Genomic DNA, 15,348 nt, shown 5'->3' with positions numbered 1-15,348 from the left:
CATCCTTCACTTCAGTACCCCAAGTAAGAATTGTAAACATTTGTAAGAGGATAGAAAATGAAATAAAACACTTAAAATTATTACTTTTAACAAAATAGCAAAAATGTAATTTGTGGAATAAAGCAACCACTGCAACCATGTTTCTCTGTATTAGTGTGCAAATGGGAGTCCGAAAAACAAAGAGTTCAGTAATATCTTAAGTGTTTCTGTCTGCCTATGTGTGCTTTGGCAGGATGAAGGAAACTTAAAAGGTGCTGAAGTGCTTTTCTGGGTTTTACCGCAGATAAGGGGCAAACTCTTCATCCGTCTAGCTTTGTTCCAGAAAGTGAGCTCTATGTTTGTGTTTGGTCTAGATCAGCCATGCAATCACTCTCCAGAAAACAGTAGAATATATCGCTAAACTACAGCAGGAAAGAACACAGATGCAAGAGGAAACCAGGCGCCTTCGGGAAGAAATCGAGGAGCTAAACGCTGCCATCATGTGAGATTTTGGGAGATTTCTGTAATGAAGCAGAGCAGCTTGAATGTTGCTTTGGCTAACAGCAGGGGATGTTTGCCTCACATGTCATGCCAAACAACAGATGGGTATTGAACATCCGTAGAGATGCTACCGACTTCCAAACAAAAAGCAAAGTCGTTGTGGGATGGGCATTGGTAGCAAATCGTGTGGATTTTCGGCAAGCTCTGAGCATGAACAGTGGTATCACCAGAAAAGATGTATTAGATCAGTTAGGATAAATCTGAGAAGCCAGTGATGGTTGTTTTTAAAGCTAGGCTCACTGGGTGATGAAACGCTCCTACTCTTCGTGATGGCTTTGCTGCAGTTCTCTTTCCAAATGCAGTCAATTTTTCCTGGAAGCAATGTGGCTGAGTGCATAGGACTTGGATTCAAGGAGCTTGCCACTGACTGAACATAACTCTGATAAGTCACTTCACCTTCCTGGTGCCTCAGTTTCCTCTGTGGGTTTACGATAGTTATGTGCTGTTGCAAAGCATGTTGAGAACCCCAGTGTTTTTTCTTCCATCCACAGAAGTGTTAGGCTTAGGCATTCTGTTAGACTTATCGGCAAATCAAAATCTTTTTCTTTTTTTTCATTCTTTCTTTTTTGAAGATATGATAACATCTGTTTGGTTTTATTTTAAATTGATCTGTTCCTTAAGAATCTTTGTAACATTTTCTTCTCTAACACCGCTCAGGAGTAAGTCTGTAAATTTTAACTTGACTCCTAACGTGCCTTTTTCTAAGTGGATGCCAAAAACTACTTTGTTCTATGTTATACTCTGTTTTCAGTTGTGTTACTTGTAATAAGATGTAGCAGCTTGAAAAATTGCTTTGCTGCATGAAAATAGACACAATTGATTGGAAAACAGTATGTATTCCTGGCCACAACAAACTCGGTGTGGGGGGGTCACACACAGAGAAGCCACCTCAGTCTGAGACACTGGGGCTGCACGTATTTCTCTTGCTATAATTTAGCCTGGAAGAGGAATGTGTCCTTCCTGGTGGGGATTCTGACCTCAGAGCATCTTCTTTTCAGTTCTTGCCAACAGCAGCTCCCTGCTACTGGGGTTCCAATAACACGACAAAGGTTTGACCGCATGAGGAGTATGTTTGATGAATACGTGAGGAACAGGACCCTCCAGAACTGGAAGTTCTGGATCGTATCCTTTCGTGTTAACCTGCTGGACCTGAGGTTTGGTGCTAACGTGTTTAGAGACAAGAATTCTGGATTCTGATGCTGTGACTTGAAGCCAAGTTGTTTAAGTAATGCATGTCCAGAGTTGTCATTTGCATCTATATATGGATACGAATTCTTGTCTTATAGGCTGTTATGAGGTAGAATTTGCCTTAAAGTATGGGAAGTAACTTGGAAGAAATGCAGTACAAAGGTAAAGTTTTCTTACTCGGTTATTATAGCACAAGAAATGTGTAATGAACTGTTTCTCTAACTCTAGCTCATGTTCACTTTTTGCAAAGGACTACAGAGAATTACAAAGACTTCTGAAAAATTCTTATAGACAATTACTGAAACTGTTGTAAAGGCAACTTTGAAAACTTGCATTTTTCTCATTTTTTTCATTTTTTTTTCATTATGACAAATCAACTTAGCTTCTCTTTGCTTCTCAAATGCTAGCAGCTGTGCTTACAAATGAGTGATAATACAGGAGATGGAGAGAGACAATCTGGGAAAGGAACAAGGTTAGCTAATCCAAGTTTGCTAATTTGGATCAAATATGATTAGCCTGAATCAGTTCGGGAATGTTAGTAATTGGCAAAGCAGAAGTGCAATTGTTAATGAGCAGAAGTGTTAACTTTCCCCCTTCCCATTAAAGCTTTGTACCTTTTTATTTGCACGTATTTCATGTGTTTGTACTCGGCTGGATATCTCCACTGATTATCAGAGTAGATACGTCCATGCTGGTGTATGCATGAAGTACAGCATTTTTAATACTTCAGTATGTGAAAATGCTTCCTTTGGTGCTTCCTGGTTTATCTTAGTCCTAGAAAGCCAGACTCATCCTTTTAGCATCCTTTTAGGAATCAATTCTCAGCAAGATCTCATGCAGTTGCTGATGCAACTGTAGAACTATAAACTCTGGAACAGTTTCAAATGAGTTATAAAAATTCACTTGATTGAAGAATCAGATTATTAATATAACAATGAAAATGGCTGGTTAAATACAACCTCCCACGTGTTTGTTGAGTGAATTTGTGCTGCTCAAAAATGTTAAAATAGCTCCAGAATTTGGAAGTGAGAGGCTTGTAGAAAGTGGCAGAGGTTATCTGGGATGAAGGTGCAGTTTGGGGTAGCTGGGCCTGTGGTATCTGGAGAAAGAGAAAGGCTGTTGTAGTTGGTAAAAGAAAAGGTTGATAGACAAAGTAGTCTTCCCCACCTTCCCTTTGCAAGTCAGGATGTAATTGTGAGGGAACGGTTTTCTGTTCTGGATAGATTGCTTAACACCTGCTAGCTTATTTCAGGTCTTGATGTAAAAGCTGACAAGGTCCAGGGGTGAGTGCTATTAATAATTTAAAAAAAAATTCCTCCTCATTAAATGACTGTAAGAGAGAGAAGGGCAGTTTCATTACAAATATGAGAATATCGCAGTTTCTTTTGCATATGAGAGGGAAGTGAGTAATCTGGTCTTTGGCTACTGGAGATAACCCAAGCACAGAATATTTCTTAATAGTAGGATGTCAACAAAAGAATACCCAGTCACCATAAAAGTCCATAACCACATGCAAATCCCCTAGAGTATTCCAGGTAATTGTTAGACCTATCTTGATTGTTAGCAAGCAACAGTGAGAAAGATAGGGGTGTATCACAGTCCTGAGATTGGTTTGGGCCACGTTCTCACAGGCAGCTCTGTAGTCAGAAAATCCCTCTTGGGCTAACATGGTAAAAACCACAGTTTCTGAGCCTTCAGATGAGTTTTGTCATACAGCCAGCTTCTGAAATAGATTCCAACTTACAGGTACATTTGCTTGTGGAGTTGTCATGGAAGTGTTCGAGCAAACTGTTTTGAGTTCAGGTATGGTGACTGTTGTAGGAAAACTCATCTGACAGACTTTGAAGTCTTTGTTTAGCTGCAGTAGCAAAGAACTTGTTTACCCTAAGGCTTCTATATCCTTTTGCTATAAAAGCATCAGTGTTACACGGAAAAAGTGGCAACAAAGAAATCGTACAAATCATACACCTACCTAGAAGTTTTAAATGCTCATGCAATCACAACAGTGCCACGGCATGCAGCTGGTTTGTAGAAGATCAAGTCAGTTGTACAGGCATTTTACAAAAAGTAATCAGCGTTGGTATAACTGGGAACTGAGCTTCAATTTTTTCCTTTGTTGTAGTGTCACAGATCTTAAAAATAAATAATAATAATTAAAATACCTCTTTGAAATGTTGCAGTCTAAAAATTGTTTTCTCTGGACATTGAGCTCTATTATCTTTTTCATTTGTTATCTCCCTTAACATTTGATGATTTGCAGTTCAGCATTATTATTAAGCCATTGTTTGAGTCCTTCAATGGGATGGTTTCCACAACAAGCTTTAAGGATCTGAATCAAACTGCAATAGCATGGCTGGATCAGCACTGTTCTCTCCCTGTTCTGAGGCCAAGTAAGTGAAGTTCTGTCAAGCAGTAATTTGAGATCACAGTGAGACCATATATAATACCATTTCTTAAAAGAGTAAGACAGATGTTGAATATGACTTTTTAGTCCCTTCTTATTGTCTCAGTGGAAAAATAAGAATGTCTTCTAGCTGCAAAGGTACTTGGTTGCATGCTTAACACTGAGCAGAAAAAAAAATAAATTGTTTAATACAGGTTCTAGAATTTAATCTCAAGCAGCATTTAAATTTCAAATATTCCACTCTAGATGGAGTAAAGTTTAGCAGTGTGATTTGTCTCGTCAGGAAGGAAGCGACTTCGGAAGTTTGCATTCCCTATTGAAATGACCTTCTGTTTGAGCATGATTGCTTGACCCTTTACCACTTAGAATTCAGCAAATATTTATGTTTACAATTATAGTTGCTGAGTAGTGCTCTTTTTAGTAGAAGAAACAGGCAGATCGCTGTTGTTCTCTGGGCACAGTTCTTACACATCCCTGTTTCTTGCTGTTGCTGTAAGTGCAGGTACACGTTTTGCAGAAAAAAAAAATCATAATTCATAACGATTGCAGTACCAGCACACTGTGCTGCATGGATTTGTTTGCAGTTAGACTAATTGTTTTTTGATATTTTTCTGACTTTTCTTTATAGTGGTGCTGAGCAGCCTTCGGCATCTAAGTACAAGCACCTCAATTCTGTCAGATCCATCGTGCCTGCCAGAGCAAGCCACAGAGGCAGTTAGCAAGATGAACAAAGCATCTGGTGAAACCTAACAACCAAAGACAGTGAGTTGCTTGTACAAGGGGTGGAGAACCTGCCAGTCTAGCAGCCTGGTGAGTCTCCTTTCAGTTGGTGCACTTTAGAAAGAATACTCTCCATCACCCAAGACCTTCAGGGCATCTGTCTCTGCCTTCAGAATATGTGGAAGTGTGATGCAACGTTGTCGTAACGTTTTGATTCCTCTTCAGTGCTGTACTCTACTCCATGAAGTGAGAACACCAAGCTCAGGTAAATTTAGCAGGTTTGATTCCTGCAGGCAGCAATATATCTCCATCAATGCAGCATGCATCCGTATGCAACAAACATCTTTCTATAAGACAGCTTCAAGTACTAAGTTCTCTGAAGTGTAAATCTTGTACACCAAGGAATGTTCTCTTAAAGGGGAAATATACTTTCAACTTTCAATTTTGTGAAGCAAAATCTGCTTTTCATTTTGTTTTCTGGTGTTCAGTTCCATTTGTTTTACTTGAATAGTAAACAACTGCTTAAACAGGATTATATTAAAAACCAAAGGAGAAGAAAAATCCATCAGCGACGTCAACTCGTGGAAAATACTAAATTAAAATCTCAGGCTGTGTTTTGTGTATTTTTATTTTAATGAGTGTACCATTGCATATGATCAGTTCCAAGGCATGCTTTATTTTCTAGCAAATAAAGTAGCTGATTTTTATTATTTTTCTGATATAGCCATTGCAAGTGAGTAGCAGGCTGTGCAGTAAGTGCAAAAAAGCAGTTATAGATTGCACAGATTCTGCAATCAAGATAGATACATGAATTTCATATCTATTTAACCTCTGAACTGTTTTCTTGCACTCTGCAGAGTTCAGCTGCCTTCCTCATAAAATGTGCACATATAAAACACATCCATAGGTAAATGTCATAGTGCTTCAAAGACTAAAATGGAATTCATAGCGTTAAGAAATTTTTTTTTTTTTGTCTCAGAAAGCATATCAAACCACATGGACTTGTAGTCAATTTTTAGATTTGTCTTTTTTACCTGTTCTTTTTGCCTTCTATTTCAAATACCTAAAGGACTTAGCCAAGCTTGGTCTGTATGGTAAAGTTATGTTCAACAGGAATTATAAAACACATAAAGATAAGTTAAAACCCGCATAACATTTTTCTGTGGCAGTCCCTGAAGTACTGCCCTTCACTGCAGATAAGCTTAGTCTTGTTACAGCAGTGATAGTCTGTCCATCCTTAGACATCACTGGGATGTTCATTCTGGCCAGTTTTTCTTGATGTAGTCTGGAATGATCCTCTGACCCTTGTAATGCCACTCTTGATTCTGATGCTTTAGAGCTATTCAGAGTGTGGATAAAGTTTCCCTGTCACCTCCCCCAAGTAGTTTCTTCCAGTTTGAAGAGCAAGCTCTCAGTGCAAAGCTGAGGAGCAGCTTAAATATTTGGACATAGCAAATTCTGAAATGGGGTCAGTAGGTTCTCCTTTAGGGGATGTGCTTTTTCTCTGCGTTGTGCCTAATCTTCCCCACTTGCTGGGCCAAACCTTAAAAAGCAGCAATAGGTTTGGGGAGTGGGACTGAGCACAGAGAATAATTTTCCTTTCTTCCTTATCCTGAGATTTCGCAGCTAGTGGCTTTCATTGCAGAGTTGGCTTATGTGTGAGCAGGACTGTAACAAGAAGAAAGCATAAAGGGCTGCCCCAGGGCCCTCTCCCTGAGCCTGAGAGTTGTGGAAGAGGGGGGCTGAAAGGGACTTGTGCAGGTAGCCATTCAGGGGGAAGGAATGTAAGGAGAAGGCAAAGCAGCGTGACCGAAGTACCAGCATGCCTTTCTGTAGCTGTGCATACATTCAAGATGCTCTTTTCTTTTACAGTAGATCTGACATATCATTTAAATCTTGTGGCACATGGAAAAAAACTGAAATAGCAAGTAGCTTTTCTAGGGGAACCCATATCCAGGTCTTCCATACAACATAGTTTATTCAAATAAGCAGTATTTTGGGGATGCATCTAGATAAAAGATGTTGAATAAGTCTAAATTAATTTTTAATCAGTGTTTTAGTCCTCCTATTTCTATCACTGTTTGTGAACTTGGTTCCAGTTAAATCATTTAACAGTGTGATTAGCTGGGGAGCACCCCTCAAGTTCTTTACTGTGCTATCTTGTTGAGATGCACAGATACCTACATGCATATTTGCATGTTAAAAATATGTATCCAGTTTTCTAGAAAGAAGTCAGCAGGCAAATTGTCCAGGAACAGACTCACTTGTGTTTTTTCTGTACTTTTCAGATAAGCCTATCCTGTAATGCTTCCCCTGCAATGTGGTCTCCTGCTCGTCAGGCAGCAGTTTTGCCTGTTTTTTTTGTTTGTTTGTTTGTTTTTGTTTACCATGTTCTTAACCAGGTGTCTGCAACTGAGGTTGCAGTGTTCACAACACTACAGTGTTGTCTCAACAAACAGTGTGCTACAGGCATTCCTCAAAGCCTAGGGAAGTATGGTGATTTCTAAGCTTAAATCCTACCATTTCAGATGTCACTGAATGAATTGGAAGCTAAAAAGGACCTTAAAGAAATAGAAAGGGGGTGTGTGTATGACTGAAATGCTAAAAAGTATTGCCCATTAGCAGTTCTGATCTGGATGTGAATGGAAAAAAACATCACACTCATTGCATCATGAGTTGATTACAATTGGAGGGAAAGTGCTTATTGTAATAATTTGTGATGGAGGAACAAGCTCACGGCACTTCTACAAGACTGCAAATCTTAACATAGTAAAGAGAAAAAAAGAATAAATCAAAGATCACTCACTTAGGCAAGAGTGTAGGAGGGAGGGAAGGAAGGAGTAGTGTAAAGATACTTTCCACATAGTTCAATTACCAGAAATGATGTGGCTCCTCTTTGAAGGAGTGATTCAGTGTATTTTCGTCACCTAACTATTACAAATCAGAATTCTTTTCTCTTATCAGTCAACTTTGTGAAGGGTGTGATTTTACTTTATTTGGAAGCACAGGAGGAAAAAGCTATATGGTATATCTCATCTCTGCACATTTGAGGTACTGAGGATTAGTGTGAAAAGAGATTGGCCACGTATGTATTAATTCCTGTCTAGATTCTCACTTGGATATATATTTGAACTGTTTAGTCTTTCTGCCTTCCTCATTCGGGACTCTAAGTAATATATTTCTTTTTTTTTGAAAACAAAACAAAACTTTGGTACCACTTACTCCCCTGACTTACATAGTCCGACTTCCTCTATGTCACCAAAGTACGTTAAGCAAGCAAAACACACGGTGCCTGTAGTCTACACAGAATTACAGATGATGCATGTCAGTCTTCAGTGAATTGGTCCAGACTTTTAAAGAATCCCCACATAAGCAAATGCAGCTCATAATTAGTCAAATCCAACATATTTTGCTCAATAAGGGAGGGGATAGATAAAATATTTGTGGCCTGTGATACCCACCAAGATCAAACAGATTGTCTAGTGGTGCCTTCTGACCTCAAATTCTATTAATCAATACGCTGTAGAAGCCCCTAATCTCTCCCCAGCTTCTAGAGAAATTATGCATTATCTGATGAACTTATTAGTCTTGTATGATACTTCCTGTTAAGATGAGAAATAAGCAGTGAAAGCAGACTAGAATTTAATAAATTAATTAGTAGTAGGGATTTTGACAAGACCGTGCTTCATCTGGCAGTCCAATCTCTGCGCAGAACCCATGGGTTCCTTGTTACTACCATTTGATCCGACTGCCGTGTTCTTCCCTGCTTTTCCAGAGCCCTAGGGGAGCTTTCCTTCAAGGGAGACTTACTAGAATACTTCTATCTGTGCCTTGGATCTTGGGGTCCTGTATGCATTTGATGCATCTTAAGTCTTACATTCTTAACCCTAACGTGGAAAACTCAGTGAAACGACAAAGTGGGGGTTCCCTTGGTTTTAAGAGAAGGTATCATCTGCATGGCATTACTGTGCCCCTTTGAACCCGAGGTGGTGAAAAATTGTGTGGATGGATGGGAGGAAGGAAGGAGAAAAATGGCCTTTCCTGCTGACTTCACTGTCTTTCCCTCCCACGTACTCAGGGGCACACCTACCCCAAAGTCTGACAGAAACCTAGTAAAGATGCACACGATTAAATCTCTAAATCTGGAATGGCTTAAGAAGTCAAAGGGCTGGCAGATTGCATTGGAAAATAGCATCCCTTTATTTTGTGCCCTCAGGTTTTTTTTTCCACAGTGTGTGTGTCCACACTTAGGCTCACATTGCAGAGGTGAGGGGCTGGGTAGACTTCATTTTGTTTGCAAGAAGCTCACTGCAAAACCATTCAGTAACATAATTCTTTTTTAGTCCAAATTATTTGGAAGCTAAATCACTTCCTGTGTTTCTGGGACGGATAATTCTTGCCTCAACGTTCCCAACATGAAGATACTGCTAAAATAAAACTGATAGTCAACTATTTTGACTTTTTTTTCTTCTCTCTTTTCTATCATTCTTTGCACTTTTTGTAAGGAAAAAGAAAAAAAACACCCCGAATGAAAAGGCTGATGATCCCTGGCTTAGGTGCTTTATGGATTCGGTTGCACAAATCTCAGAGGACTGTGGACAGCTCTTGGTGACTTGTAGGAGGTATTTTTTTTTAGGGGAGACAACAGGAATTTTCCGATTTCTCTGTCAATTTATAGACTTGCATTTCTGAGGAGATCGTTTGTTTTTGAGGGGTTTCTTGTATGGGACCCCAGTATGGTTTCCACAACGTCAGCTAAGGCCTCAACTTCCCTTTTGTTTTTTGGATGGATTTCATGCTTATTTGCTGTGTTATAGCAGAAGTGGTAGTACCAAATTGTAGATTGATCTGCAAAACTTGATTCAGTTAGAAGGAAGAACATCTTAGCTATGTAATACAAAGGCTTTCTAGCCATCGTCTGAACTGCTTTTATATCTGAACATTTCCAACATGAATAGGGTTTTGAATCAGAAGATACCAGTTAGGAGCAATTGTCTTACTTAGCAATTCAAAGAACAAACTGCTCCTCCTCTTCTTGTATTTAGATGTGTTTAAGTGAATGGAGTTCATTCTTGTTGTTCAAAAAAAAAAGCTTGGAGGTTTGAGGACTTCAGGTTGTACTCTTGCTTTTGCCTAGGTTTCCTGTTCTGTTGCATGACACAACTTCTGTTGTGCTGTTGATATGTAGCACTTTTCAGTAGGTCTGTTAAATTGTGCAATGCATTTTTTTATATTTACAACCAAAACAATAAAGGTTATTTTTTGGAAGAAACTAGTTGTAACGTCTTCATTTTTTACCCAGAACTTGGCTTCAAAGTGGGGAAATGGTAAGTGGAAATCTTCCTGGACTTTGCCATCCCTTTTGCAACTCTGGAAGGTGACAAGGGCTCGTTTCCCTATTATCAGTGGTGTTGAAGTCAGCCCTTTGGCATCTGTGCATTTGGCTTTCCTGATGCAAGGCTTATATCCTCTTAAAATGACTCCATGCTTCAGAAGCTCAAAGAAACTTCGTGTCCCTTGGGCCCATCTTGACTGAAAGAATCAACTCTGCTGGACTTTCTCAGAACGTATGAGTGGTTTGTCTTTTCTCAGGCGTTGGCCACCAGGCTGTATTTGCTCTGTGCTGGGTTTTCCCTGTCTCACCAAAGCATTAGCCAGATTAGCAAAAACTGAAAATTACCTTCTGTAGTCATCTCTGCTCCCTTTCAGTGATGCTTGTTAGGGACTGGGAAGGAACAGGCTGGCTACAGCACGACCTCCACAAGTCCACTTGTCTGCAGTGCTTACGTTTTTTTTCACCTAATAACACTCAGCATGTTCTTCCACATTTTGCATGACATTTTCCGAATGTATTGAGGTTCTGATGTGTACCTAGAGTTAACAGACCCTGGTTGTTGACTATATGAAGCATAACAGTGCAAATAAGTACATTTTGTGTGGAAAAAACTAAGCAAATATAAATAATTATTTCTATGTCTACTCTTAACTTACCAGCTAGTAATTCAAAGGTAGCTTTGGTGTTTATCCAGGAAAGGTAAATCTCATAAACTTTTAGGGACTACCCTGATACCTTGAGCCCCATTGCTCTTACTTTCTTAGAGGATTGGATTTGGGGCTCTTGGTTGAAATACTGCCTTGGTGGACTCTACCGGGCAGTGCTAAGTTTGCATAACATGTTATTCCCATGGAAATGATGTCAGTGGTAGGCAGTGTTAGTGTAAGCTGCTTAAGTCCATTTTAAAAAATGAAACACATTTCATTTCACCTTTGACTTTAATGACGTTTTTTTTTTTTCTTGGTAGGATGCTACAGCTTTCTGCTTCAGCTGTCGCCTTGGTGGTATATTGGATTTTCTTGGGTCTAGTGGAGGCAGCGCTCTAGTGAAAGTGAAAGGTAATAGATGAGTGAAAAGAGGGATTTTATTTTAAAAGCGTTGCTGAAGAGTTGATGCTCGTTAATCTCACCTTTGTGACTGGTTGCTTTGACCTAATATAGCTCATAAGAAATTCTGATGAGTCAGGCCTGTGATTCTGGGAGAAGGTATAAGAACGTACAACAGTTTTCTTGCTTTGTTCGCACTTAATTTTTTTAATATCTCTACCTTGATCTCACACAAAGCATTTTGGTAGGAGAAGTCGGTGAAGATCAGTGCTATTTGAACAGCAGTAAAACAACGCTTTGGCCTGACTTCACTCTCAACCAAGCACACAAATGCTAGTGGTACTGCAGCGATGCTATCAGACCTCTCTGGGAGGAAGCTGTGGCTGCAGAGCACTGTTTCTTTATTACTGATTTTGTGGTGATTTCAGTGAGGCTGGTATAGCTGTAGCTGATAAGCCAAAAGACAGTTACTGAATTGGCTTATTTCTGTGGCTGATTCTGCTAATCCCTGAGCAGTACAAAAAGCAAACGTAGATTTGCTCAAAGCAAATTAATGCCAAATGAAATCACTGCTGTAAGGGAATTTGCACTTCAGTGGGAGAACAGCTCAGGGCTCCCTTTACGTGTACTGAAATGCCAAATATTTTCCTGTGAGTCTGTTGTAACCCAGCTCTGGCAGATTTTGCTTTCTCCCAGCACTATTTGAATCTGGGGCAAAAGGAAAAGAACCCAGTGCTCACAAGATATTTTGGATATATATATATACACATATGTATATATTACTTGTATTTACCCTTGGGAACCTTTCTTTAGATACTCTGACCCATAAGCACTTTTTCCTCCTGACTCTTACTCACCCTCAGGAGGTGTGCAGACAAAATAAATACTTGGGTGGCAGGGAAGTTCCCTGTGTGTCAACAGTGGAGTCCCTGTTATCATCCAGAGAGATGTTTCATATGTTCCTGTCTCAGAAGAATGTGTATGTATCACAAACTCCAAGGCTTGAGCATCACAAAATGCAAACAGGCCCACAAAAGATATCTCCATCACATCCCTAAGTCCTGCTGCCTGCCCTTCTGACATCTCCTACACAGCCTGTGTAAATGGGGTACCCCTTGCCAGGAAAGCTTTGCCAGTGACCGCCTCACCATCGCAGCAGAGATCAAAACGTGGTGCAGGTGTATCCCCAACTTACATCGCCCCAGGGCTGAGGAAGATTTGCCTGAGCCCTGGTGGCAGGACCCACCATGGTTGTGCTTGCAGTTTGTCTGGGGCTGGCAGCACTGTCCTCCTGGGACGAGCACCTTGCTCTCTGTGAATACTTGAGGCTTTTTTCTGAGAGTCTCTGGGCTTCAGTGTGAGCTTTTGAGCTCTCTGTCTGGGGTGTGGGCTAGAGAGGTCCTGAGAACCTCTTGAGAAGAAAGCCACACAACCACAGCTGCAATGCAGCTAATGGTGGCTCTCAGGGCTTCTCAACTGTGTAGTCCAAACTCAGTCACCCAACGTCACCCTAACTGCTTCATTTCCCTCCCTGTTCCGAAGCTGCCCCATCTTCTCTGAGCAGGGGGAAGAGTTTTCAAAAAAAAAAAAAAAAAGCCTCTGTGTCAGAAGGGAGCAAACTGTTTTGAGGCAGACAAAGGAAAGGCAGGTACCCAAGCAGCCAGATGGCCACACAGTGCTGACAAATTCCGGACCCGTTTGCTACAAAGCATGCAGAAATGAGTACAAAGCAGTCAGAAATGCTTTGGTGATACACTTGTGTCGCAGTGTTTCAGCCTACCTGCAGCCACTCTTTCTGTCTCACTTCTGTATGCACTTCTGTCCTGTTCTCACTCCTCGGAGGGGTGCTGGCCATAGCTTCCTGACCTCAGCCCTTTGAAGTCTGATGTTCTGGTACCCGGCTGCCTGCCCTGCTGCATCCCAAACGCTTGTGGCAGAGCGCTGTTTGAAGCACGTGGAAGAGCAGTGGCTTGCCACAGTTTTGCACAAGCCTGTGTCTCCCTGCTCCAAGCCTGCACCCCGTGCATGTGAGCTCACTCCTGAGGTGAGCTGAGTCTGCAGGGCTGACAGCACACTTCTGTGCTCCCATGGGAAGAACAACTCTTCTTTTTTGGGGTCAATTTTTCTTCTCAATGACGTTAATTGGTACCAGCCATCTGACTCACTTTTTTGTCTCCTTTGACCTTCAGGCAAATGTTTCCCTTTCCAAGGAAAACACTTTTGTATAAGTGTTACATACTCAGAACGTGAAAGAAAAGATGTGCATGAGACACAAAACCACAGGGAGTGGCCATTTATAGTCCTCTGATTCAGCAAGGTTTACGTGGTTTGTATCAGCCACTGGAAATGGTGATGTCGAACCTCTCAGGATTTACACGTCTTCCTGCTTGCAGCGGTTGGTTGACCCTACCTGATAAGGTCAGCAGATGCCACTTCTGCTCTGGGGATAAGCACATCCCTAGTGATCCTTTTGCATTCCCTCTTCCTCTATTCAAAATCAAGGGTGTGAGGTTGGAATTGCACCTCTTGGCCCCTGGGGAAACTGGTAGACCTTAATCAAAGCGGGGTAATCTGAGAGAGTGCCACGGCTGCCGGTGTCCCTCTGCTTCTCACGGGTTGGCACTGACACTGGCAGGTGGCTTCCTGATGCAGAAGTATCAGGAGCAAAGAAAACACCTTTGAACTCCACTCACTGTGCTTGCACAAAGCTCACACACAAGTCCGAGATGGTTTATTAAAATGTTCTTTGAACTTGAGGTGTGCTAGCATGGCACCAACAGGAAGGAGAGCTGATGGTACCTGTGTCAACATCAGAAACTAGAGCAGAGGTCTCAGATCTGCCTTCATCCTTCTGTCTGCTAACACTGACATCTCTGCAGTGGTGTCCCAGACTGGTCCCATCTGGGAGGAATTCTTCCCTTGGCTCCAGCAAAGAGCGTGGTCTTTTCGTTCCTCTTGGGAAGTTAGAGTGCTTTCCTGAGAGCACCCAGAGTGGTTGGTGCTTTTTGGGCACTGGCAGTGGCTCAGTTCTGTCAAGAAACCTCTCTTCCCAGGGAAGTCTGGGGAAAGCAGGACCAGATCTGCAGCACCTCTTGTCATTTTAAGGACAGCTCTTCCACTAGAGTCCATAAAGACCCTGGGCTCTGCCTTCTGTTGCTCAAATGTCACCAGCATCCAGACACTCGGCAGGGCCAAATGCCTTCCCTGCAGCTCCCCTGCAAGTTCTCGGCACCCGGTTCACTAAGCCAGGAAGGTTACAGGTAAGTCTCTTGTAAAAAAAAAAAAAGGCCCAGCTTCATGCCCCCACCTCCTGCTACAGATGCTTCACCAGAACAAAAGCGCCAGGCGTGGCCGTGGACTGGGAGGACAAAGAGCTGCATCAGCACCAATGGCACCATCCTGAAGAACCACCACAACGGAAGGGTAAGTCGCTTTCCTTCCTAGTGTTTGCACTGAGAGGATTTACAGGACGATGGAGGAGGTGGGCTGGTACCAAAATCCCTTGCTCCAGTTTCTCTTCAGCTGTTGACAGCCTCGCAGAGGAGGAGCACTGGTGCCACTGGGATGGAGGGGCTCAGTCCTGCTGCAGCCTCCTGGGCGTCCGGAGCAGAAATCGGAGCACTCCGGAGCAGGCAGTCCTGTGCTGGTCTGCACCACTGTCAGTGAAGGGATGGCAGCAGAGAGGAGAGATCCTTTACTTGCATTTTAAATAGGTGTTTCACGTGAAATTAATTTACATGTATATGTTTTTATAAATAGTGTTAATTTCAGAACTGATTCTGATGCTTACACTGGCTTGAAATTTGCATGGTGACTTGAACTGAACTCATCACGTTATTAACCTCCCCGTTACTGGGGATAACCGAGGGTTGATGCAACAAAGGAAAAACAAGATGACGACAGGTCTTGCTGCTCCTAGGACATTTGGGTGCCTGCAGCAATTGACTGGGGTGCCTTTTGGCACACTGCTCATGCCTGAGCTGATGGAGCGTCCTTCCAGCAGCGCTGCTGCTTGTGCTGAACCTAAGCCAGGCTCGAGGTGTGCTGCACAGCCACAATAATTCAGCCTTCACAAGCTGGGGCCGAAGAGAAAATTTACCCACTGGTGGGCCCAA

At 41.9% G+C, this 15,348-nt stretch overlaps 1 protein-coding gene across 3 annotated transcripts in view; it reads left to right on the top strand.

Annotated features, from left to right (window-relative positions):
• Positions 1-10,124, top strand: part of MLXIP (MLX interacting protein) — a 47,038-nt gene extending 36,914 nt beyond the window's left edge. For 2 of the 3 annotated variants that reach the window (XM_035340634.1, XM_035340633.1), the window contains 4 exons: positions 354-481; positions 1,539-1,662; positions 3,989-4,118; positions 4,761-10,124. In XM_035340634.1, coding sequence (XP_035196525.1) covers positions 354-481; positions 1,539-1,662; positions 3,989-4,118; positions 4,761-4,882 — 504 coding nt within the window. In that variant the 3' untranslated portion in view covers positions 4,883-10,124. Of the gene's footprint in view, positions 1-353; positions 482-1,538; positions 1,663-3,988; positions 4,119-4,760 lie in introns of those variants that run through there. The other variant, XR_004754792.1, reaches the window with a different exon arrangement.
• Positions 10,125-15,348: the final 5,224 nt, after the last annotated feature.

Source organism: Oxyura jamaicensis, chromosome 15 (assembly GCF_011077185.1).
Source record: "Oxyura jamaicensis isolate SHBP4307 breed ruddy duck chromosome 15, BPBGC_Ojam_1.0, whole genome shotgun sequence".
Classification (NCBI taxonomy): Eukaryota; Metazoa; Chordata; class Aves; order Anseriformes; family Anatidae; genus Oxyura; species Oxyura jamaicensis.
This window is presented reverse-complemented; position numbering and strand designations above follow the sequence as displayed.